Here is a 23,537-nt window from a genome sequence, read left to right as displayed (position 1 = left end):
TTTAACGAAGGGGGGGAAAGCCCCGACACGTCATGTGATGCCACCATGATGATGGTTTGACACCCCTGCTCTAGACAGACAATTATGAAGCTGATCAAGTCCAAGTAAGACAGTGCTTGATTACTAAATACTTTTTTTGATTCCTCTCCCATTGTTTACCTGATTTGGTCAGATGTGTGGATTATTTTAATACACAGTACAGTAGTCCTTAATTTACAACAGTTCATTTAGTGACCAAAGTTACAATGGCAATGAAAAAAGTGACTTATGACCATTTTTCAGTTTCAACCTTTTTAGCATCCCCATGATCATGTGATCAAAATTCATACAATTGGCAACTGGTTCATACTTATGACCATTGCTGTGTCCCAAGGTCATGTGATCATCTTTTGCAACCTTCTGACAAGAAAAAAGTAATAGGGAAGCCAGATTCACTTAACAACTGGATTACTAACTTATCTACTGCAATGACTCACTTAAAAACTGAGGCAAGACAGGTCATAAAATAGGGCAAAACTCATTTAACAAATGTCTCACCAATGGAAATTTGGGGTTCAACTGTAGTCATAAGTTGAGGATTACCTGTAGTATTAAGCTGGTTTATTTGTAGGTTAGGGGCTGAATGAAGGTAGCATTATGGGAACATTTTAAAAAAGGAGGTCATCGCTGTATATGTTTGGAGAGAAGAGACAAGGCAAACAAGCAAGTAAGTACAGGTAGCCCTCAACCTACGACCACAACTGAACCCAAAAATTTATGTTAAGTGAAAAATTTGTTAAGTGAATTTGTCCCCTCCTACGACTTTTCTTGCCATGTTTGTTAAGTGAATCACTGCAGTTGTTAAATTAGTAACATGATTGTTAAGTGAATCCGGTTTCCCCATTGACTTTGCTTGTCAGAAAGTCGCAAAATGACTCCTGAGCACTGCAACCTTCAGAAATGTGAGTCAGTTGTCAAGCATCTGAATGCTTGACAACTGAGTCACACGGGATGCTGCAATGGTCATAAGTGTGAAAAACGGTCATACGTCACGATTTTCAGTGCCATTGTAACTTCAAACATGAACTGTTGTAAGTCGAGGACTACCTGTAGAACTCTTCAAGCGGCTGACTTTAAAAAGATTTCATTTGCTGGCTTGGCATCACCAAAGGAGCAACGGAGTCCATGCGCTTTGTAAAGAGCATCTTTTCTGAGGACCATCAGGACGCCCTTGAATTTTGGGATGCGACATTATCCCCAACAATAGGCTGGACCTCCTTTCTCCCACGCCGCAGCTCCCGGGAGCGGAACTTCTCTGCCTTCGGAGCTGATACTGCCGGTGAGCGAAATCCAGGGCGGCCGCTGCTTCCCTCTAATGGCTCCGGAGCGCGCTAGCAGCTCGGCGGGTGAGGTCACCTCCTTTCGCCGCGTCAGTCTCCTCCCGCAGGCGCCGCAGTGACAGCTGAGCCGGCGGTTCCTGGTCGCCCACTGCTTGGCTTGGCCGGCTCCCGGGGCTTCTCTCTCTCGGCCGCCGAGGTTGCGGGCGTGGCACGTCGTGCCCATCCCGGAGAAAGGCGGGCTCGAGAGCTGCGGGAAAACGGCCGTCATGGCGGATGACTTCGGCTTCTTCTCCTCCTCGGAAAGCGGAGCAGCCGAGGCCGCCGAAGAGGACCCGGCCGCTGCTTTCCTGGCTCAGCAGGAGAACGAGATTGCGGGCATCGAGAACGACGAAGGCATCAGCTGCGCCGAAGGAGCCGCCAGGGGAAGCCAGGAGGCCGCCGAGGAGCCCCAGGGTGAGCGCGCGGGGGTGAATTGCGGCGGGGGGGGGGGAGGCGGGCGTCTCCTCCATCGAGGGGGGACCCAGGCACGGCGCCGCGGGACCGAGTGGGGCAGCAGCAACAGCATGCCGGGGAAACGGGATATTTCCCGAAGAAGCCATCTCGGTGGCTGCCTAGCCTCAGCCTGTCAGAGAAAGCCAGCAAAAACGGAGGAGTCGTGTGTTGAGAGGCCTCATCCAAGCCACCAAGTCCAATGCTGATGGGATTTGTAGTCTTAAATAATATCTTTCCAAAAGGAGGTGCATTCTTGCCAGTTCTTTCTAGAAAGGAGGCCACTTTTGTTCTTAAGTTGTGAAAAGGACAGCTGTGGCTGGACTTAGGGCCAATTACACCCTCCTTCCCATTCAGTCAACCTCAGAGGGTTGTTGTGAGAAGAAATAAAAGGAAGGGACCCTGTATGGACTAACCCCAATTTAAAGGCAGGATGTAAAGTTCTGAGACTCCACAATAAGCAACTAGGGCTCTTCTGTGAGCTGTCTGAATCCCTGTTCTAGCTGAACTAGCTGATTTTTCACCCTTCCCTCTTTGGAGCCAGCTCTGCGTCAGGGAGAGGCTATGAGTTGGATCTCTCATTAGAGGCAAGCACCTTTGACTCTTCCGTGCAGCCTTAGATAACCACAGAAGGAAAGAGAAACACGGCTTGTCTGTAATGTAGGCCTTGCAAGAGCCACCAAGGATACTGCAAGATCCATCACGAGCCCTGTTTTTGTGAGTAATGCTTTTTTTTTTGGCTAGGACAAGCAAAGGCGGCATTTGGCCCAAGCACTGGGCTGGGGAAGAGGAGGCTGCAGAAGGAAGAGATGACAATTAGAAGCTGATGTATCATAGGAAGACTGACTTTCTTGTTTAGCTTTGGGAGGAGACCTAGCAAAGGTTGCCGGACCAGATCTGGGTGCAGTCTAATATTCAAAATTGGGTGATATCAGGGGAAAGAAAAAGAATCTGCATTTGACTGAAAGATGTTACACACACCCCAAATACTATTTTTTCGTTTATAGCTGAATTCATCTAAAGCTCTCTGTTTTTAAATTGCCATACTTTTCTACTAGCTGGAACCCCTGGAAGTTTAGCAGGCAGTCTTTTCTGTGTATTGCCAAAACAGAGCTGTGCTGGTTAATTTCTGTATGCTCTACTGCTGCTGGAAGTAAAGATTCAGAGCAAGTAATGCTTCTATGGCAGCAATCATGACACTTATCTGGTTTTCCAGTAAGACATTTAAGCTGTATTGATGCAAAAACACCTTTGGTTTTTGCTTGTTCATTTACATTTTCAGAGAGGAGAGCATATAGTTTTGTGAGGGTCTCATGTTAGAGGCTTTGGACCTCCCCAATATGTGAGATGTGGTATATAGCTTTTTCTTGTAATATTTGCAACTTAACTGCTAGGATGGTACTTCTTTAGCCCCAGCTCCCGTTTTCATACTTCATATTTCTAATCCTTTCAAACAGACGCGGGAGAGGAGCCCAAAATCCCAATAACTGTTTAAACTGTTGATAAAGATTTCTTACTACCATACAGACCTAGGGCTACTATATTAGACTTAGTCTGCCAAAATCCAGACAGCTGCTGAATGTAAGAGTAAGAATTCTTTACCTCTTTGCTGTCTAGTAGTCAGCCAGATATTTTTGCAGCCCATATCTGATGGCCATATCCAAGCCATATTCAGTAACTGATGTTAATCAATCTTCTCCTCTGGATTGCTGGAAGTACACGGTCCGTTTTTTTTCTGGATCAGTCAAGAGTTGATCCATTAATTGTGACAGAAATTGTTTGACTGGCATGCTGCCCAAGGCCAATATCATGGGCTGAGAGAGAATGACTGGCTCAAAGTCACCCAGCCAGCCTTCCTGCCTAGGGCTGGGTCAAAACTCAGTTTCCTGGTTTCTACCCTAATGACTTAATTACTAGATCAAAACTGGATTTTTTAAATCAATAAAGTAAAGTGAGAAAAGATTTAAAAAGTGTTGCTAGGAATCCATTTGAGCTGATTGCTATTAAATTCACCTAAACAAACAAGCAAACAAACAACTTATTTCTGTTTCAGTTGCGCATAGTAAAAAATAAAGCTAAGCAATTGTTTGGAGTTATGGCTTTTTTCAGCATGTGAATTAAATCCCTGTGCTTTATAACCTATGATTTATGGGTTAAATTATATCCAAACCGAACAACTATTACATTGTATGTCTAATAAAGTGTCATTTAAAATGTAGGTTAGTGTGTTATATAGTCTGGTAAAATGGAGCTTTGGAAATAAAGTTATTTTATAGGTACCAAATGTCACATATTAATAAAAATCATGTGAATGTTGGAAATTCAAGGTAAGCTCAAGAAACTTTATAGCATGTGGCACTGGTTAAGCTTTATAATTTGCCAACATCAGGACAGGATGAATTTCTGTGCTCTTAAAACTAAAGAATGAGAGGCATGTGTGAGAGATAAATATTTGCTTCCACTACAATCCAGGAGTAGAATAATTATAGCTAGAGCTTGATCCCTTTCAGATGTTTAATATTTGTTCCAATATATCAGACTACACAGCTATTTCTTAGGTATGGATTATGGGCTCTTTTATACAAAATAACTAGAGGGCAGTAAATTATATAATGATCTATATGGTATAATATGTCACTGTCTACCCTTTTACCATTTTATGATCCCAACAGAAAAATGCCTGTGTGAGAAAATGGATGAGTGCAAAATAGAATATCCAGTGCATGAATCCAGCTATTAGGATATATAAATTATGATTTATGGCAGGGTTATATTGAACCAAATCGCTACTGCTTATTTAACACAATTGTAAAATAAAGTATGGACTATTAAATACACAGATAACAACAATTTTATATACAGAGATATATTTGGTGAATTTTACAAACCAATAACCTCAGAGTGCTAAACTGCAGATGAACTTGTGATCTCTAGGCTGGAATACTGCAATGGGCTCTACATGGGGTTGCCCTTGAAGAGCATCCGGCGACTGCAGTTAGTCCAGAATGCAGCCGCGCGAGTGATAGTGGGCGCACTGCGGTTCGCCCACATTACACCCATCCTCCGCGAGCTGCACTGGCTACCTGTCGGTCTCCGGGTGCGCTTCAGGGTATTGATGACCACCTTTAAAGCACTCCATGGTAGTGGATCTGGATATTTGAGAGACCGCCTTCTGCCGATCACCTCCCTCCGACCGATTAGATCGCACAGGCTGGGCCTCCTCCGAATTCCATCCGCCAGTCAGTGCCGACTGGCGACTACGCGGAGGAGAGCCTTTTCTGTTGCAGCTCCGACCCTGTGGAACGAGCTCCCCGTTGAGATTCGTACCCTCACCACCATCCAGACCTTCCGCACAGCCCTCAAGACCTGGCTCTCCCAGCAGGCCTGGGGATAGGTTTCCAATTTACCCGCCCGAGTGCTGACTGTTGAATGCATGTTGTGGTTTACCATTTTATTTTGTTCACTATTGTTTGTCTCTTGGTATTGCACCCCCTTCCCTTGTGATTGTAAGCCGCCCTGAGTCCCCTCAGGGAGAAGGGCGGCCTATAAATCTCAATAAAATGTAAATGTAAAAATGAATCATTTTTAGTTTGTCAAGCATGATGACTATACCCTGATATAAAATGAAATCATAGCTAAAGTGTTCTAATCCCAATTTGTATTCATAATTTCTGATACATTTATTTATCTGTTATATGGCTAAGTGGTTTTTAGATATAAAAATGGATAGCTATAATATTTATTAATGTATTCAAAATGCTTCTATACCACTACAGATGTACAATTTTAAATGGCCATATGTAGCATCTCTGCTGTCTCTCATCTCATTTTTTAACCACAACAGGTATGGATAGAATAGCCTTATTCCTAATTGGGCCATTATACTTTTATTCCAGCATGAAAAACTACAAATCAGAAGTGTTGAATAACCAGCCAACGGTTATTCAACACTTCTACAATTATTAACTATAATTGAAACCAAAATGGTAAATAACTTTGGCTTAGTATGTTCATACAAATATATTTGTTCTTTTCTTCCTTGACTTGAAAGTCTGAAAATATGTCAGAAAAAGGCAACAGAAAACCACAGCTATATTGCCACCAAAAAATATTACATGAATACGACTATTAAGATACCAAAAGTCTCACCTTGCAGGATATTTTTTCCTTTAACAAGTTATTTCTCTTCTTTTAAAACTCTCTCAGATTTTTGACCTCAGCTCTATTGGAGGCCAATATCACCTTTTACAGGTCTTATGTGTTTCTATTCTTTAGTTAAATATCCTTCTTCCTCTACCTAGCCAAACAGGAAGGTGCTTTTCAAAATAATGTCTGGTGCTGGCCTGTCTTTTGCAGGTAACTGATAACTGAATGTTTTCTCTTACAACTCAGAGATATTGTAGCATTGAATAATACTTAAATATGTTCCCTTTGTTGCAGTTAATTTTGAAAACACAGGAGGAACTACTGTGAACGGTGATGTGTTTCAGGTGAGAGTCTGAATTGAGGGGCTATGAATCATATCAACTTTCATAAGTTTATGTAATTTACAGAATAATAGCTGTAGTCAAACCTTAGAGGACAATTCTTTAAGAATTCTTATCTGGGGCATTTGGCTTTTTTTGCTGGTCACTCAAAAAAAGGGGGGGGAGGGAAAGTAATACTTACTGCAGTGCTGATAAGTTTTCTTCAGTTTTTGACTGAAGTTCTTCATAATAGAATTCTCTTATAAATTACTGCATATGAACAGGAAATCAGCCCCACATTTACTCATACTGATTATGTTACCTAGTCTGGTAATGAAATGTCTGCAAGCAAACAACTAAGATCAGAGCGCACCAAGTTCACTTCTGAGCTACAGATATTCTCTTCCATCAGCATCCTCTTACCCTAGATATTGCGAACTGCCATTTCCATAGTCCCTTTTCATTGGTTGTGCTCATGTGAGCTGATGAAAAATTAAACCCAGAAAAAATGGTGTTTATCCATGTTCCAAATCGGTCATCTACAGTAAGAGCTTATAAATATTTCTTCTAAAACCAACCGGAAGCCATTTCAAGGCACTGACATTATTGAGGGAGATAATTATGACTGTAAGGAGAGAATGATTTATACACAGACTGCTGTGAGGTTGAGTATCTAATTAAACAGACATGGTATGGAAGTATAGAAAGGACAGCACTGACATGGATACCTTTTTTATACCTTCTAGGTGAGTCAGACCTCTGCTTCCTTAATTTTCAACAGATACGGCCAAAGTTGGAAGATGCTAGATTAGAAAAGACAGTAACATTCTATCAGATCCAAAAGCCAAAAAAAAAGGCGTTGTTCTTTTTTTCCTTCTGTTTGTTAGTACTGAGGGAATCATAAAGCAGCCCAACTATGTATACGTTTCTTTATCACTAAATCCATTTTAATTTTGTGGAACTACCAGTAAATTGAATTGCTACATTACTCTCCATCCAATACAGAATTTATCTATGAAAATACCAATGCAATAATTCTGACTTTCAGTTATATCAAGCACTTCACAAATATAAACAACATTGTTTACATATTTGTTAACATTGTTTCTTTATTTTGGATGAAAGAATGTTGACCTGAAAATTGCAGGCATATCATTATATTATTAATTCCCATATTCACCGGGAAAACATTTTTCTGTGTGGTTTTTATCTACTTTCCCCTCTATCTTTGAATAATGTAGATATTTGAAAAAGACAATAGTTTCTTTGAGGCAATTCTCTGACTGTACTAAGTAATCTGCGTACCAAGATAATAATTATCAAATAGCAACTATGTGCCCTTTTACCTTGTAGAGGAACCCTGTTACCCTAGTAGAATTGTACATACACTTTTCATTTTTTTTCCAAGCAAAATCCTTTATCTTCCTCACTTTTCTGTATTATCGTGCATTTGTAGCACAATGTGTATGGAAGTGTATGTGTAGCTACTAAGGAGAATCAGAGGTTTAACTGTACATGGATGCTATTCCACAGCATAAGACAGCCTCTTGTCTGCTGAGATCAGTGGGAAAGGCAGTGGCTATTACTGAAACTTTTGGCTTCTTCTTGGTGTGATTTAGTCTCACGTAATTATAGTTTGATTCGTGTGATTACATTGGCAACAGTAGATCACTTCTCAAAAACCTTGCCGAGAAAACTACAGGGATATGTCCTGGAAGTTTCCAAGACTTGGACATGGTTCAACAAAAGAAAAAAATATAGACAATTTAGTTTGCTGACGGTTGAATTGGGATCTGTTCAACACTATAAGCATCAGTATTATAAAAACAGAGTTTTCTAAATGCACATGTCCCTTTTTCTCTTCTTCCCATCTCTTAAAACAACCACCTTCCCCATACCTCAGAAATTCCTTTTTGGGACTGAGCAATCTGCCTCCCACTCATTTTCTTCTACTCACCTCCAGAGAAGGCAACTCCAGGTGACAATTTATTATTGTAAACGACCTAGTCCAACTTGAAGCTGTAGGTGAACCTGATCTAACCCAGCCTGAAGTAGTAGATCCAGAATCAGCATTCCTGCTGCATTGTATACATCTCAGTTACCAGTGGCAGATGCCCTAAGCACTCAAAATCTTGGTGCCCCCCCCTCGTTTGTATATACTGTACAAATCTTCATTGAGTTTTTTTTTCTTTCCCAACTTTGTGGTGCCCCCTTTGAGCCTGGTGCCCTAAGCATGCGCTTAGTATGCTTAATAGTTAATACACCACTGTTAGTTATTCTTTTATATTGGAGGATGCAATAAGAGGTACAGAAGAAAATGAGCTAGCCTTTTGGATGATTCTAGATAAGTTGAAAAAGTTTGTTCATAGGGTCAATTTTGTTTATGTAAAAACAAGCTATAGCACAGGGTTCTGGAAATCACTATAGGAACCCGATGCTGGATTCAACATTTTAAAAATTATTATCTATAAACACAATCCATATTGAGGGGTTCCTCTAATTTTGGTTTATTTAATTGCTACCATTACTGTCCTTTACATGAAGATGACCTTTAGCATTTCCCTTGTGATTTCAGCCCGAGACTGTGAAAATGGTTCTTGCCATGACAACAGTTGACACAAATGGCAGTTTTAAAACTCAACTGAAATCAACACCTAGTTCTGGTCAGAGAAGATTGCAGCAAGACATTGGCCCTTTAAGGATTGTGACATCATAAGAATTGTATCACAACGGCTGATTTACAGCTATTACCCTTAGAATTTCAGGAATTCACCTGAAGCACAGATATGAAAATCATGTTGGCCGTGAATGACAAGGCAAGTTGATTAAGAGAGGGCAGGTCCATGGCTGATAAAGATGCTCATTCATCAGCTTGAATATGTAACTCTGAAAAGCATCTGCTTTCATAAGACTGCAACTAGCTGTGCTAGTTACTGCACGAGGGAGCCCTCAAACTGTCCTCATAATTTCAGTTTTCTATATCTCATTCTTTGCATTAATTTTTTGGAGAAATACTAGATTATGTTTAAATAAGTCCCCAATCGGCTAAGATTAGAATTTGCCTACAAACTTATAAAAGACTTTTTGGCAGGATTGGAGACTTCTATGTTCTGTTTCTTAACCATTCCTTGTTGTGGGAGACCAATAATTCACCCATGGCTTCTTTTTTTCCCAAGGAATCCAATGGACCTACAGATGCCTATGCAGCCATTGCCAAAGCTGACCGATTGACACAGGAGCCCGAGAGTCTTCGCAAATGGAGAGAGGAACAGAAAAAGAGACTGCAGGAATTGGGTAGGGATAAAAATATTTGCTCAGGAGTTGAGCTGGAGTTCAAATATAACTATACAGTATTTATGTAAATTATATTTTTAAAATTGTATTGTCTTCGGGGATTGCGTGTATAAGGAGAATTTTTGTATAGCAGCAGAGAAGATGGTGGAGAAGAGATTGAACCATCAGAAACACTTTCTTAAATGATGCAAAAATGCTGCTGGGATTAGTTTAGAAAAGGGTTCTTGCTATATATATATCAAATATAGATATCAAATATATATATTTAAAGTCACAACCCCTGGTATGCCCTGGCCTGGCTGATAAGGAGTCGAGCCCTGTAGCTCAATGGTTAACACATCTGCCTTAGAGGCAATAGAGCACAGGTTCAAATCCCAGTAAGGGTATGGCTAGCTGATGAGAGCTAAATAGCTTGAAATAGATCTATACTAGTCTCCCTTTATTTATTTATCAGCATAAATATAACAAATGTAACAAAAAGGCAACAGTAAAAAATATTGGGTTTCTGTCTGGATGGTCTCTTGTGACGAGCCGAAGACAGAGTGGAAGTGTGACCTTCCTCCCATATTTGGGCATACCAGGGGTTGTGACTTTAAATATATACCTCTCACCCTGGCTGGCTGATAAGGAGTCGAGCCTTGTAGCTCAATGGTTAACATATCTGCCTGAGAGGCAATAGAGCACAGGTTCGATTCCCAACATAGGGTATGGCTAGCTGATGAGGGCTAAATAGCTTGAAATAGATCTATACTAGTCTCCCTTTATTTATTTATCAGCATAAATATAACATATATATTTATATATATGTTATATTTATATAACACACACATGTGTGTGTTATATATGATATAAATATATGATATATATTTGATATATTTGATATATTTGATAGATATATATATATATATATATATATATATATATATATATATATATATATATATATATATATATATATATATATATATATATATATATCTCAAATATAAAGAGCAGCAGCAGAATTGAAAAGGGCTCCCAGGTTAGCAGAGTAGAGAATGAATATAAGTGTATCAGGAAGGGGGAAGAGAAATAAAAACAATATTGTAGAATAAGAAATAATGAGATATATTATTTCAAGTTTTATTTCTAGCATCAGCTGAATAAATACATCAGTATGATGATATAGCTAATAAGCATTTTTTCCTCTTTACTAACTAGTGTAGTGTTGTGCTTTCTGTTCTATAAATTCCATGTAGATGTCAGGCTATATCTTTTGGCCTTGCCATTTATAGTTTCTAGCAACCTCTTTTCCAATAAATGAAGACTAATATCTTCTTCTTAATCTGAGATATGACTTACAGTTCTTTATGACAACATCTATCCAGGGTACCTCACTTTTTTGCTGGAGATGACGGAGATGTCATTCTATACATCTGGATCGTGCCAGGCTAGATTTAGGCTAGTTAACTTGCTAAGACCCTTAGGCATTTTCTTTCTATCTTTCATGATGTTTTTCTTGGTTTTAGATGCTGCTTCGAAGGTATTAGAACAGGAATGGCGTGAAAAGGCTAAGAAAGACTTGGAGGAATGGAACGTAAGGCAGAATGAACAAATGGAGAGGAACCAGGCCAATAACAGGTACAGCAAGGAAAGAAGTTTCTTAACTACTTGTTTATATCTGGATTTGCAACAAATAAAAGGGCATCCTCCTGGATGCAAATTTTAACTCAGTCATAACTGAGTTAAACATTCATTGGTTACTTTAGCTGCATGTAAATAAGGTAAACTTGGGAGGGTTAATTCTAGTTCTTAGAAATTAGCTTTTTCTGCACCAGGTCTGTCACTGTGGGGGCATTATGACAAGCAGTTTACTTCTACATAAAATATTCTCATTTTCTTTCCTATACATTTGATTAATGAACCTCTAACTCACTGAGCTGCTAATGCTTTCAAGTAGCATCTAGTTCTGCCTCTTCCACTTTTAAGGCTATTACTAATCTGTGTTTCTCTCTCTAACTCTTTGCTTCCATTCTGCTCTGCCCTTTCTCCTGTTACTGGACCTTGCCACAGGATTGCTGACAAAGCCTTTTACCAGCAGCCAGATGCAGATGTGATTGGCTATGTGTATGTCTCTCTTGCTCATTTTTCAGAGGGTGGGGGTAACTTTTCTTAATTGGACCATGCATGCAGAGCTCGTGTGTGCTTTTTGCCTACGTGTTTCGTCAGAACAAAAACAGGCACAGAATTGCCCCAGTTCCTTCTTCTCATAATTCACGGTGGTGTGAGAATAATCACTGTAATCATGTAGTTTCCTGACTCCCGATCTTGCTTTAATATTGTTTACTCTCCGCTTCCTATCATCCATTGGTTAGGATAGATTTTTATATACTATTTTTGGTTAAGCAGATAAAGGAGAAGGGTCTCTTCTGTTTCCATGTCTAAATTAACAGTTTTCTTGCTGGCATAGAAAAAAGGTAAATTGATGAAGCAGTTGGAAATATAAAAAACATATATATACAGTAGAGGAGTGACAGAGGAGTCTATGAAGTAAAGCAACAAAATGGCAAATGTATATTCTCTTATGCCACAGATTTCTTATTAAGGAATACCTACTAGTATTTTGAAGGACCTTAAAGACCTGGCTTTTTGCCCAGATCTTTGGAGAAGACAACTGATATCCCTTTTCCTTTCTGCTCCCCTCTTGAGTTTCATTTTCATTTCATTTCATTTCATTTTCATTTTATTGACATTTATAGGCCGCCCTTTTCCCTAAGGGGACTCAGGGCGGCTTACATTTCATAGGAGGGGGGGTGTGAGACAGGACACAAAAGAAATGTGAATAAAAGAAAATAACCAATAAAACACAACATTCATTCGACATTCGGGCGGGGCAAAATTAGGGACTTATCCCCAGGCCTGACGGGATAGCCAGATCTTGAGGGCTGTGCGGAAGGTCTGGACAGTGGTGAGGGTGCGAATCTCCACGGGGAGATCGTTCCAAAGCGTCGGAGCTGCAACCGAGAAGGCTCTCCTCCGCGTAGTCGCCAGTCGGCACTGACTGGCGGATGGAATTCGAAGGAGGCCTACTCTATGCGATCTTACTTTCTTCCATCATTGTTCCTTCATCTTCTACTGATTTTGGTTTTTTTTTTTTGTATTGTTTTTAAAAATGTTTTAGCATTTGTATACTACTCAGTCACTGGGAGTTGGGGGAGCATTTAACTTTAATAAATTGCTATTATTACTAAATAATTATAAGGCTTATGATGATTTATAAGTGCTTCAAAGCATGTCATATGAGCATTCTTTACATAGGCCTACATTGTAATTATTTTTCTATTTGTTTTCGTGCAGTGCCAGATACTAGTCTGGGAATTGCAATAAGTTGCAGTGCTTCTTTTAAATAATCATTCTAGTTTCAAGTTTTTCCACGCAATTCATTTCAGGATTTACATATTTTTGCTCCTAACCCTGGTTTCAAGTATAAGGTATATATCTTGGCCATCTCTGTTGTTACTCATACATATATTTATTGTTTTCCCTTGTTTATTTTTTTTCTTGTTGAGATAGCAGAAAACCTAGAGTACTTTTCAAGCCCGCGATCATGATTATCCATGATCTGAACTATAGCTAATAATAAACTGTATTTAGCTGGCAGTGTATTTTATATCTATACACCCAAGTGACGTGACTCTTAGAATCTATGCCTTTACATGGTGGTCAGTGTTGCACAATTTGTTAGTCAGGACGTTCCTTGAAAGAAGGAAAATCAGTTCTGGAAAATTCTTTCTTTTCTTTGGTTCCACCACAAAACCGTCGCGCTGTGATGACGTCAAATGCGCGCTTTCGTCGAGCGCGATTTTGTCCTCCGCGGTTTTGACGGGTCACGTTTTCTTTCACATATCTCAATGGCTGTATTCATGTAACAGACCAAATCACACACCAATCAAATTTAATCCTTTGGGGCGGTACAAGCCAGACCTATTTAATTAATTTATATTTAGCACACCATGTGAATGCAGAAAACGTGGTTCGTTTGATGCCTCTTAGGGTAGTTTACCAGTATTGAATGTTTTGTGCCAATTCAGACTTTGTCTGGAGGCAGATATTCTTTTCTGGCCTGACAGTGTCTTACTTACCTTCTGCAGAGCCTCAGAGGAAGCCTTCCTAAAGGAGTCCAAGGAAGAGACGACTGGCACTGAATGGGAGAAAGTGGCCCAACTCTGCGACTTCAATCCCAAGAGCAGCAAGCAGTCCAAGGATGTCTCACGCATGCGCTCAGTGTTGATCTCCCTCAAACAGATCCCTCTGGCCCGCTAGCCTAGCTGAACAGAGGCTGGGGCTGGAGTGAGGGTGCTGGTGGCTCTTTGTGCCAGCCAGTTTAGCAGCAACACCACCACGGGCTTAGAAGGCCACCAAAATGGGGGAACAAACAAAAGCATCCCACCCCTGCCTCTTTCTCTCTTCTCAGTATGTTCCTGTCACTTAGATTGGGTGGCTGCCTGTATAACCCTCCTCCCCCTTGAATTTACTTTGCTTAAAGGGTGCACTGATATCTTTTTACACATATTTATTAATGGTGTGGTCCTTGGGCAACTGCTCTCTTCCCTGCTGCCTTCAGGCAAGGTCACTTTCAGTATTGGGTCATTCAGTTTCCCACTCCACCAGTGTTGCTGATATTTACTCCCCTGAAACCTGGCTGGTTTAATAGGTTAACCATCATTCCCCTCTTTAGTCATTTGTACTCGACCGGCCCGGGGTGGGTTGGAGGGGGGGGGGAGTGGCAGTGCTAAAACTGACCTTAGGACTGGGAACAAAATTCTGGTCCCAGTTCTGTTGCTGTTCTTTTTTCTTTTAACCTGAGTGATGAGAATGATTCTCAGGAATGGCCAACAGTTAAAGGATTGGGATTCAGTTGTGTTTCCCACTTGTGCTGGACATCGCAGGCACAGTCCAATTGAAGAGATCTCTTAAAAAATGAGTCCTTCAAGAGCAAATGTACAGAAGAGAGAGAGAGAATGGACAACTGAAGTAGTAATAGATGTGTGTGGTACATTTTTAATGGCAAACCTGAAAATGAGATTTGTATGAACCTGAAAGCTACAATCCAAGCTAAAACCACTGCACAAAGATTTGCTTGCACCGAAGAGAATGTTGTTTCTCTTTTTGAGATAATCCTTAGGCTTAGTTGATGTCTAGGAGGAATATACGAGCAGATTCCTTCACTTTCAGTCCTCTCTTCAAAGGTTATTCCATATTTGCTTAAGGATACACTAAATGTATAGCTACAATGTAGAGTTAAACTGGATGTTATTAAAAAATACCTTCTTTGGATCTTCTCCACTGAGATAGCTGTAGATTTAAACAAACAGAAGCCAATTCTGGTTTTGCTCACATAACTAATACACATAGTTAAATACTATGTTTTACGTTCACATTTTTTTTGGCATTTAGTGCCGTAACGTACAGTGGGACTTACTCCCATGTATATATGTTTAAGGTTTCAGACATAGATATGCCACATTTGTTCCAGAATATACTTGCCCATTCGGTTTTCAGGGCTTTGCATCAGCAACACATGTCCTTGCTACTAGGATGGTTTTACAGTCCAGCTACCTAAAGGAAGTTTTGTATCAGCAGCAATGTCAGATGATGCAAGTTTTTCCCCCAGTCTTTCTTCCTTTCCATACTAGCTCAGATCTGCAATCTCTTTTGCTATAATTAAAGAAGACTCGATAATTCTTCCAATTTCCCTTTGGGTGTATGTTTTACTAGAAAGGGAAGCTTGGCTCCTGTTTAGTGAAGATTTTTCACTTGAGCAAATGCACGGATTACAAAAATTCAGCAGTATAAGACTGTAAGCTCAGTTTTTGAAAATGTGGCTTTAGAAAGACTGGGCATGTTACTTCATCTTAACTGTTGTGTAGAGGGCTGAAATGCAGACATTCATGAAAATATAGGTGTACATACAGCATATACGAGTTGTGTTCACTACGTTAAGTTAGCATTGGTTTGCATATATATTTTACTTGTAAAATGTCCTAATGGGGTAAATTCAATGTGTGATTTTTTGCAAAGTAAAGAGCCAGAACACAATGATGTTATTAGTGCAGGGAAGACATCTTTCTGATAACTTCAGTATTTTTCATAGGTGGGTTATATTATACCCCAAAGTGCTATGCTAGAAGACCTGAGAATGTTCCCCAAAGTGATTTTGGAGGGGGGGCATATCATTTGCTGAGAGTACCATCAGAGGTTGCTCCTTTAAATAAGGCTTCAGCAAGTCTTTCTCTTGCATTTCCTTGGCTTGCATCCTATGGGTCCGAGATATTGTCATTTAAAATGAAAAGTTCATAGGAACCCTCAACATATATACCTTCTGGAACACTGGAGGAAAGAGAAGAAACATGAAGAAAGTTTGAATACTTTCAGAAGCTTTCTTTTGAGAGTTGTTTACTGAATATCATTTTATCAGAAGCCAAAGACTCCTCAGTCAGGTGTATGTGGCAAAGATGGCAAGGCTACCAAAGGGAATGAAGGGACAATTACAGTTCTAAGGATAATGTCTTGTCCCATCACTGATTACTGAGAAATTTATAGCCCAAGAAGATGGCCAAATGCCCCTAGTAGCAATCACAATCTGACTGGCCATTTCAGCTTAACAAAAATTAAAACTCCTCTCCCAATTTTCCGTGAGATTGCTAAACTAACAACAGCTTCTAGAATCACAGATTGCTTTCTTAAACTGAAAAAATAATTAAAGTAATGACATCAAAATGCATTTTTCAAAATTTGTTACATAAGACCGTCAGGATTCCTGTATGAAGTCGTCTTAATATTGTGTTTCCTGCAAAGTATTTTGAAGCAAAGAAGATTAAAAAGTTACGCAATTCAAAACATTTAAAGACACTTATGTGTGAGAACCCAACTAAATAATTCCTTAATTTTTAAAAAAAAAAATACACCAAGATCTCCCCACATAACGGCTTGTAGTTTTCTAAACCCTGCAAACCAGTACTCACACCAATCAGAGCTAAAAAATCAGGATATTTTAGAATTCCTTCCATAATTATGTAAAATTACACAATGTAAATTTAAGCAAATTTTTAATTCTATGTTAATAGATTTAATAGCTATTCTTCAAATAGTTAAAAAGTTTTCCTGTGCATATTTTATGTATATAATTGGGCAGTCTTGGGGGTAAGAGTTCTGCGGGTGTAAAAAGAAAGATCTCTGACTTCTTATGCAGATATGCCTATATAATTTTCTTGGTAGTAGTACAAAAATTTTGCTGTTGCCTTTTTCGGGGATGCCTTTCAATTTCCTAGTCTAGATTGGGATGATTTGTGCATCCAAGTACAATCCAGGTTAGTTGCTTAGATTTCTGAGGTCAGCCAAGTTTGGCTAAATACTGCCACTTGCAGAATTTAAATAAATCCTTAAAACACAGGCATTGTGACAAGGTTTTAAAAGAACGTGGCTACTGTGCTTCAAATCCTATCAGCTACTTCTGCCTTATAGTTAGTAGCACAATTTCCTGCATAATAATACTAGGGTGCTAATAAAGCCAAGATGCAGAACAGCTTCTGCAAAAGAGTGTCCTTATCAAGCAAATATTGCCAGAAAGGAAGGAAGGAATCCAGTACCTCCTAGGGTATGAGCTATTTGATTTAAATTTTCAAACATTCACGGTTCATGTCTAAACAAGCAACAAGATCAGTGTCATAGCTTTTCCTTCCCTTAGAATGTTTGAAAATCATTTTTTCAATATAACAAGCTATAGCTTACAGTTACTTGAGTGTAATAATTGCCCAATCTAGGCTAGTCATACACAGTGAATAATTATGCTGCTAGTAGTATATTGTGTTACTCAATGAGAGCTAAATTCATGCAATATAAAATACTGAACTATAATTACAGGAACCACCAAAGAATTTAAAGTCATTATAGACACCATCAGTCAATCTTTTTAATGCTGCTATCTTCCTGGAAGTGTAATCTAGCCGCTTAATTCATATAACACTACTCCTTTTAACCTTGATTTCAGAACCATACTGGATATCTGTTCTATTCTGCGTGCTATCATACTTCTGCATTGTTTAAACCAACGCATGGAAAGTGCATACAGTAGTTTGAAGCTATTTTGATGGCAGAGGCTTTTATGAACTGGCTGTAAGAATTCATCCATAGGCACAATAGAGAAAAGTGATCATCTCTGACAATCAGATTAAACTTTCCCCCTCAGTTTAACATATTTGAGTAATAATTATCAGATGTAAACTGTTACCAAAATTAATCTACAATGCAAGGAAATAGTCAAAAAGGATTTCCCCCCTTGAGAATTGCACACAACAATGATTATGCATCAACATCGTTATTTGAGTGCATTGGGCAATTCAGCTGTAGTTTTATTCAGTAACCCAAGGTTTGATGTTGCTAGGCCAGCCATTATAATTTAGTCAATAAACCATGGCTTAGCATGATACATAAATTCAGCCAATACAGGTTTTCTTGAAACTCTCAATTCCTACCATAAAGGAATGCCCATGATTTCAAAGAACCCCTACTATGTAGAATTTTGCATTTATTAAAATACGTCTCACTTGTTCCTACCTGAAGTATTTGCTACATCAATTTTTTTGTGTTTTCTTGCAAATGTGAACTCTGTCCAAGCAATTTATACATATGTTGAATAGAACAGGCCACTGAGGCATACCACTTGACTCTTCCTTCTAGAACAGGGATGTCAAACTCGCATTGTCACAGCATGGTCATGTGACATATCATGACTTTCCCTCTTTGCTAAACCAGACATGGGTGTAGCCAGCACATAGGGCCGCGGGTTTGACACCCCTGTTCTAGACTGATACAAAACTTGTTCAATTCTTTCTTCTAGTAGCATATTCCACCCTGTATTCCACCATCTTCTCTCTCAGAATCGCTTCAGAATCTGCTGAACTTTTTGCTAAAGTCAAAGTACACTATTACTATAGTGCAATGGACAACTAAGCTGGTCATTTCTGTTAAAGCCTTTCAAATTGCTTTGGGTTAACTATACTTGCTAAACCCTGCTGACTCCTGCAGGGGCCCAGTGCATTATTTTTTAAATGTTCCCAAATTATTTTCCCAGGATGGACGCCAAGACAAAATGATTGGTCATTACCATGGTCATCTTTTTGGTGTTTTACTGTTCTCTAAACTTTTGGCATTACATCTATTCATCATTAATCTTTAAAGAAAAGACACAAACTCTTCCAAAAGCCTTGGCTGGGATTAAATTTATCATGGACACAAAACTATGCTTATAGTATTGGTTTAACTGAGTTATTAATCCCTTGAGTCACTTGCTTTAGTTACATTAATTTGAACCTAGAAGCCCTTCGGAGAGAATGAAATAGAGTAGGAGATTATGACATTTCCCCATTGTGGACTCCTTGGTACATTATTATCATGTTACCTGATAACATTCAAGTAATGAAATATCTGCAAGCAAACATTTCAGAGTGCACCAAGGACACCATAGTTCAACCCTGAGCTACATACAGTATATTCTCTTCTACTGGAACCTTTTTACATTCTCTCTTACTATCTCACCATCTTTTTACAATTTATGCTTATTCATTCCATTTACTTCCTTTTCTTTTCTCTCGCAAACATAAATTATTTTGTCCTTTAGGATTTCTGATTCTTATCAAAATATATTTTAACATCTACTTTGTCAAACACAATAGGCATGACCCAACTTTAAACAGGTTTAATCCTATTTAAAATGTAAAGATATTTTAAGATTTAGTATCTGTAAAGATATTTTAAAATCCTACGAAATGTGATTTACATTGAGGTATATTAACATAAAATTATATCTGAAAATTTATACATATTGTTGAATAATTTTTCCCTAGCATTCCTTTGTAATTTAGCGGTTTGAATGCATAAAGAATTGCTACAAACTTTTTTAAAAGTGGTATAAATTGTTAGCAAAGCTATGACACGTGGAAAATGCCATTAGTTAGCAAGGCCAAGTTAATAATTCTGTTGCAATCTAGCAAGTTCAAAAATGAACAGACTGGAAAAGAGATGCAATTTGTCCCACCCTTGACACTGTAAGAGAGCTGCACGATAGCCAAAAAACAGGAATCTGGTAGCACCTTTTCAGACTAGCAAATTTTATTAAAAGATATAAACATTTATGAAACGCAATTCCATTCTTCATATGCTTGGAATGGCTATTCGAATACAAGATTTAAATTGGAATGAAGCTGGATGGAGGGAGGGGACAACAGGCCAGTTTTTAAAAAATTGACATACAGATCTCCCCACACACACAAATTCTCAAGGGACCATATAACACTCAAAGGTCTGTATCATTCCAGCCTAAGACCTAGGTGAAAAGCCAGCTTTTAAAATCTTTTTTTTTAACAAGGTCTTCATGCGGACAAATAGGAGGTTATTGTTTCAGGGGGGCAGGTATTGTGACAAAGAAGACATGCTTTATAGGTCCCATCTAATGATACTGTTTAATGGCTAAGAATATGACAAATCTGTTTAATCACAAAGCAGGGGCAGAAGGTACGGGAAAAGTCTCTATGTCATGAGATGCGTTTATGTAATAACCAGCATAGTGAATTTACTTGGAAGCTTCCCAGCAAACAGCACAGCTCGCAAAGTAGCGGTGTTGCATGGGCATGCCCATAATTGCTTAAATTGCTGCTTTATTCTGGATTAGTTCAATCTTGTGATGGTCTTCAAGGGCAGCCACATGTATATACTGCGATAATCCATAAGTAAACAAACGCATGAGTGCTTGTTAGAAAAGCCTCTAGGTCCAGAAAATGGTGCAATCTATATGGATTTCTGCAAAGGCCATCTTGGCCATAGCTGCCACCTGCTTCATTTGGAGTGTGAGTTCAAGGTGATCTCCAAATTGTGCAACAGGAGGAAATGGATTCTCATTTGGGCCAAAGGATGGAACATATATCTAGTTCCAACACCCATAGCTGCTTGGCCTGCTACAATTGAATGAGTCTCTTCCTCCACACATACACAACCTAATAGCCTCCAAGTAGAGATACAAGATTTCGATCTCTGCCAACCTTGGGGTGAGATAAACAACTCAGTATTATCACCAAACCGATGGTGTCTGACCCCAAACCAATTCATGATCTCACCCAATGTTCTCAAGCAGATGTTAAAAAGGAGAGGAAGAGTGCTTTAACTTGTGTTGGTTGAATTCACTCTTCATGTTTCTCCAATAGTGCTCTAGGTGGCTCTTCTGGCATTTCATCTCCTAAGTGCCCTGGAAAATCAAAGCACACCTCAGGATTCATGCTCAGCGAAAGGATGCAGTGGTGTAATCTGTTCTAAGGCCTTTGCCACATGTCCATTTCAGCCAGCCAGCAAATTCTCAGCCAAATTATTTATCAAATACTTAAGAAAAAAAAAAACAAAACCAACCTCTTTCTACAACTTGTCAGGGTTTATAGGTTGCCTTGAATAGTCTAGTCCAGGGGTGTCAAACTCATGTCGTCACGGCGGCATCACATGACATCTTGGGACTTTCCCCTCTTCGCTGAACCAGGGGTGGGCATGGCTACACGTGACGCATCCAGACCACGGGCAGGGAGTTTGACAACCGTGTTCTAGTTTAACAGATTCCACTTCCCAAAATGCAAAGCAATCAGAGCACATGTCCCCAATAATAGACTGATGATAATGTCCACAACTCTCACATCAGGTAGTAACTTCCCTGAAACAAAAAGTAAAGACCTCTGATGTGCATCAGGATCTTGATGACAAATCAGCTTGACAATTGCCATGAATTCTAAGATGCCCATCATTTAATGCCACCTGGGGGAAAGATTGAAATCACCAAAGATAATGAGCATTGGGTGACCCCACCCCAATCCACCAAAGGAATCCAGTAACTCAGGCAGGGATGTCACTATGCAGTATGAAGGCTGCTACATCAACAAACCCACTGCCCAATTTTAACCAAAGGGTCTTACTCTAGTTATCTGCAGTTTTACAGAAGTTGTATGTAAGGCAGATTACAAGTACCTTGTCAAGTAACAATTGTTTCAGACTAATTCAGTAGGTCTTTAAACAATGGTTTTAATACATCACAGTTAGATTCCCCCTGACTTCTGTCCAACCTTGACAGTGACAAAATTTCAGAAAAAATAACATCCAGAATAGGAACTTAATGATTCTTTAACACTATCATAACGTGTTTCATCACACCCAATCTCCATAATAAATGTGTTATTTTCTATGCACTTTTAGCCCCACAACTGCTTAATAGATAATAAAGGCCCTCCATCCAATCTGCTTCATTTACATCAGGTTATCTTGCTGGCTTTATCAGAAAGACAGGCTTAAAACATGGCTATGGGTACACAATGTTATACATCAGTGGCAAATTTTAGTCAATAGGATATATTAACAATGTTATTAACAAAACTGGGCCTCCTTGGTACCAGAAAAGTCACTTTCTAAGTAGCACTGAAATATCATTCTGCAAAATGTGGTGTGTTGGCAGGCAGGCGGGCTTGTTCTTACCCCGGTTAGTGGACAATATTTTCATATTATTGTACAGTAGCAGCTTGTTCACTTGGATGACTTCAGGTTTGTAACAGCCATGCCCACTAATAGGGATGCAACAGTTAAGCCCTGTGCTATAACACGGGCCCTCATCATCATCTGGGATTGCTTGGGTTTATTATTTATGAAGCAGATGAGTCCATAAGTCAAAATTCCAGCTGTACAAAGGCAGCCTGGAGGAGAGGGAAGAAAAGGAAACAAAGGAAAGACATTTTATTATAGAGGCTTGGCTTATCTACTGGATATGCCATCCCATCTTTTCATTTGAGAGTGCTCAGTTCTGTCAAGACACTTTGGTTCACTGACCTTTAGTTCTCACATATTAAAAAGGTAACAAAAGATCTAAACACAAGTATTTAGGTAGGGCATTCTTCTCTATTCCCTTACACTAGGAAAAACTTAATTTATACCACTTTTATGGCTCATGTTTCTGTTAAGGACAAACATCGATTTGATTTTTTTTGTTATTTAATATTAATATTTTCCTGATCAGTCTCAAATCTCAAGGACTGGTGTTTATTAAGCCATGCTTGCACTTTCCCTTTCTCAATAAGTTCTATGCTGTTTGATACAACAAAATCAATCAAAGTTGGCAACTTGAAGATGTGTGGACTTCCAACTCTCAGAACTGGCTGGGGAATTCTGGGAGTAGAACTCCGCAAATCTTAGGGATGCCAAGTTTGTAAAGCATTAAGCTAAATTAAATGAGAAAAAATTAAGCAGGATTTGTTTTCTCAGGAGCTCTTAGGACCCTTTGATTGAGACCAGCAAAAAGGCATTTCTGATGGCTGGCTGACTTCGGAGCTATTGTCCGAAATAATCTTTTTTGTTCCCTCTTAGTATGAAATCCTTTTTTTTTATTTACTGTTTTTGCATTTTAGGTATATTTGATTACTAGGTTCTTTTTTCCGGCTGTTTATTTCACGGCAATCTTTTTCTTTTTCCACTATTCAACACTGCCTAGAAGGCGGGGATGGGCAGGCAGAATGAAAATATTTTAAAGAAATAATGCAATATTGAAATAATAACCGCACCGCTTTCCCCAATCTATAACAGTCGCGCTCTCCGACCCCCGACCAATTCGCTTGAATATTGAATATTCGCCCAGGCTCACCGATGGGCACAAATGGATTCTCGCGGAACTTGCGCACGAACTTGCTTTGGAAGCGTTCGGTACTACCCCGAGAAGTCGGAGTAAAGCCTTCAATAACCGGAGGTCGGTAGGGATCAAATGGCGGCGGAGGATTCTGAGCCATGGCAGATCTCTCCAGATTCCAACGCGCGAAGGTGACCTCTCGATTCGCTTTAACGAGGTTCGACTAAAGGAAGCGCCGACCGCCGTCTTCAGCCAATCGCGCTTGTCACATGAATCTGGGAAATGATTTCC

At 39.4% G+C, this 23,537-nt stretch overlaps 2 protein-coding genes across 4 annotated transcripts; one reads left to right on the top strand and one right to left on the bottom strand.

The window, feature by feature from the left end:
* The first annotated feature begins 1,395 nt into the window (after nucleotides 1-1,395).
* Nucleotides 1,396-20,649, top strand: CLTB (clathrin light chain B). Its single transcript, XM_032209306.1, has 5 exons — nucleotides 1,396-1,772; nucleotides 6,249-6,298; nucleotides 9,451-9,568; nucleotides 11,077-11,188; nucleotides 13,699-20,649. The coding sequence occupies exons 1-5, from the start codon at nucleotides 1,586-1,588 to the stop codon at nucleotides 13,868-13,870; spliced, it is 639 nt and encodes a 212-aa protein (XP_032065197.1). The 5' UTR covers nucleotides 1,396-1,585; the 3' UTR covers nucleotides 13,871-20,649.
* On the bottom strand, nucleotides 19,696-23,524 carry HIGD2A (HIG1 hypoxia inducible domain family member 2A). 3 transcript variants are annotated; one of them, XM_032209309.1, is made up of 3 exons: nucleotides 23,265-23,524; nucleotides 22,109-22,323; nucleotides 19,696-20,846 (listed from the first exon to the last, which is right to left on the bottom strand). In XM_032209309.1, exons 1-2 carry the CDS (start codon nucleotides 23,404-23,406, stop codon nucleotides 22,157-22,159), a joined length of 309 nt encoding a protein of 102 aa, XP_032065200.1. In that variant the 5' UTR covers nucleotides 23,407-23,524; the 3' UTR covers nucleotides 19,696-20,846; nucleotides 22,109-22,156. The 3 variants fall into 3 exon arrangements, with proteins under 3 accessions (XP_032065200.1, XP_032065199.1, XP_032065198.1); XM_032209308.1 differs by having other exon boundaries at nucleotides 20,778-21,296; XM_032209307.1 differs by lacking the exon at nucleotides 19,696-20,846 and having other exon boundaries at nucleotides 21,637-22,323; nucleotides 23,265-23,523.
* Nucleotides 23,525-23,537: the final 13 nt, after the last annotated feature.

Source organism: Thamnophis elegans, chromosome 2 (genome assembly GCF_009769535.1).
Source record: "Thamnophis elegans isolate rThaEle1 chromosome 2, rThaEle1.pri, whole genome shotgun sequence".
In the NCBI taxonomy this organism is placed as follows: Eukaryota; Metazoa; Chordata; class Lepidosauria; order Squamata; family Colubridae; genus Thamnophis; species Thamnophis elegans.
This window is presented reverse-complemented; position numbering and strand designations above follow the sequence as displayed.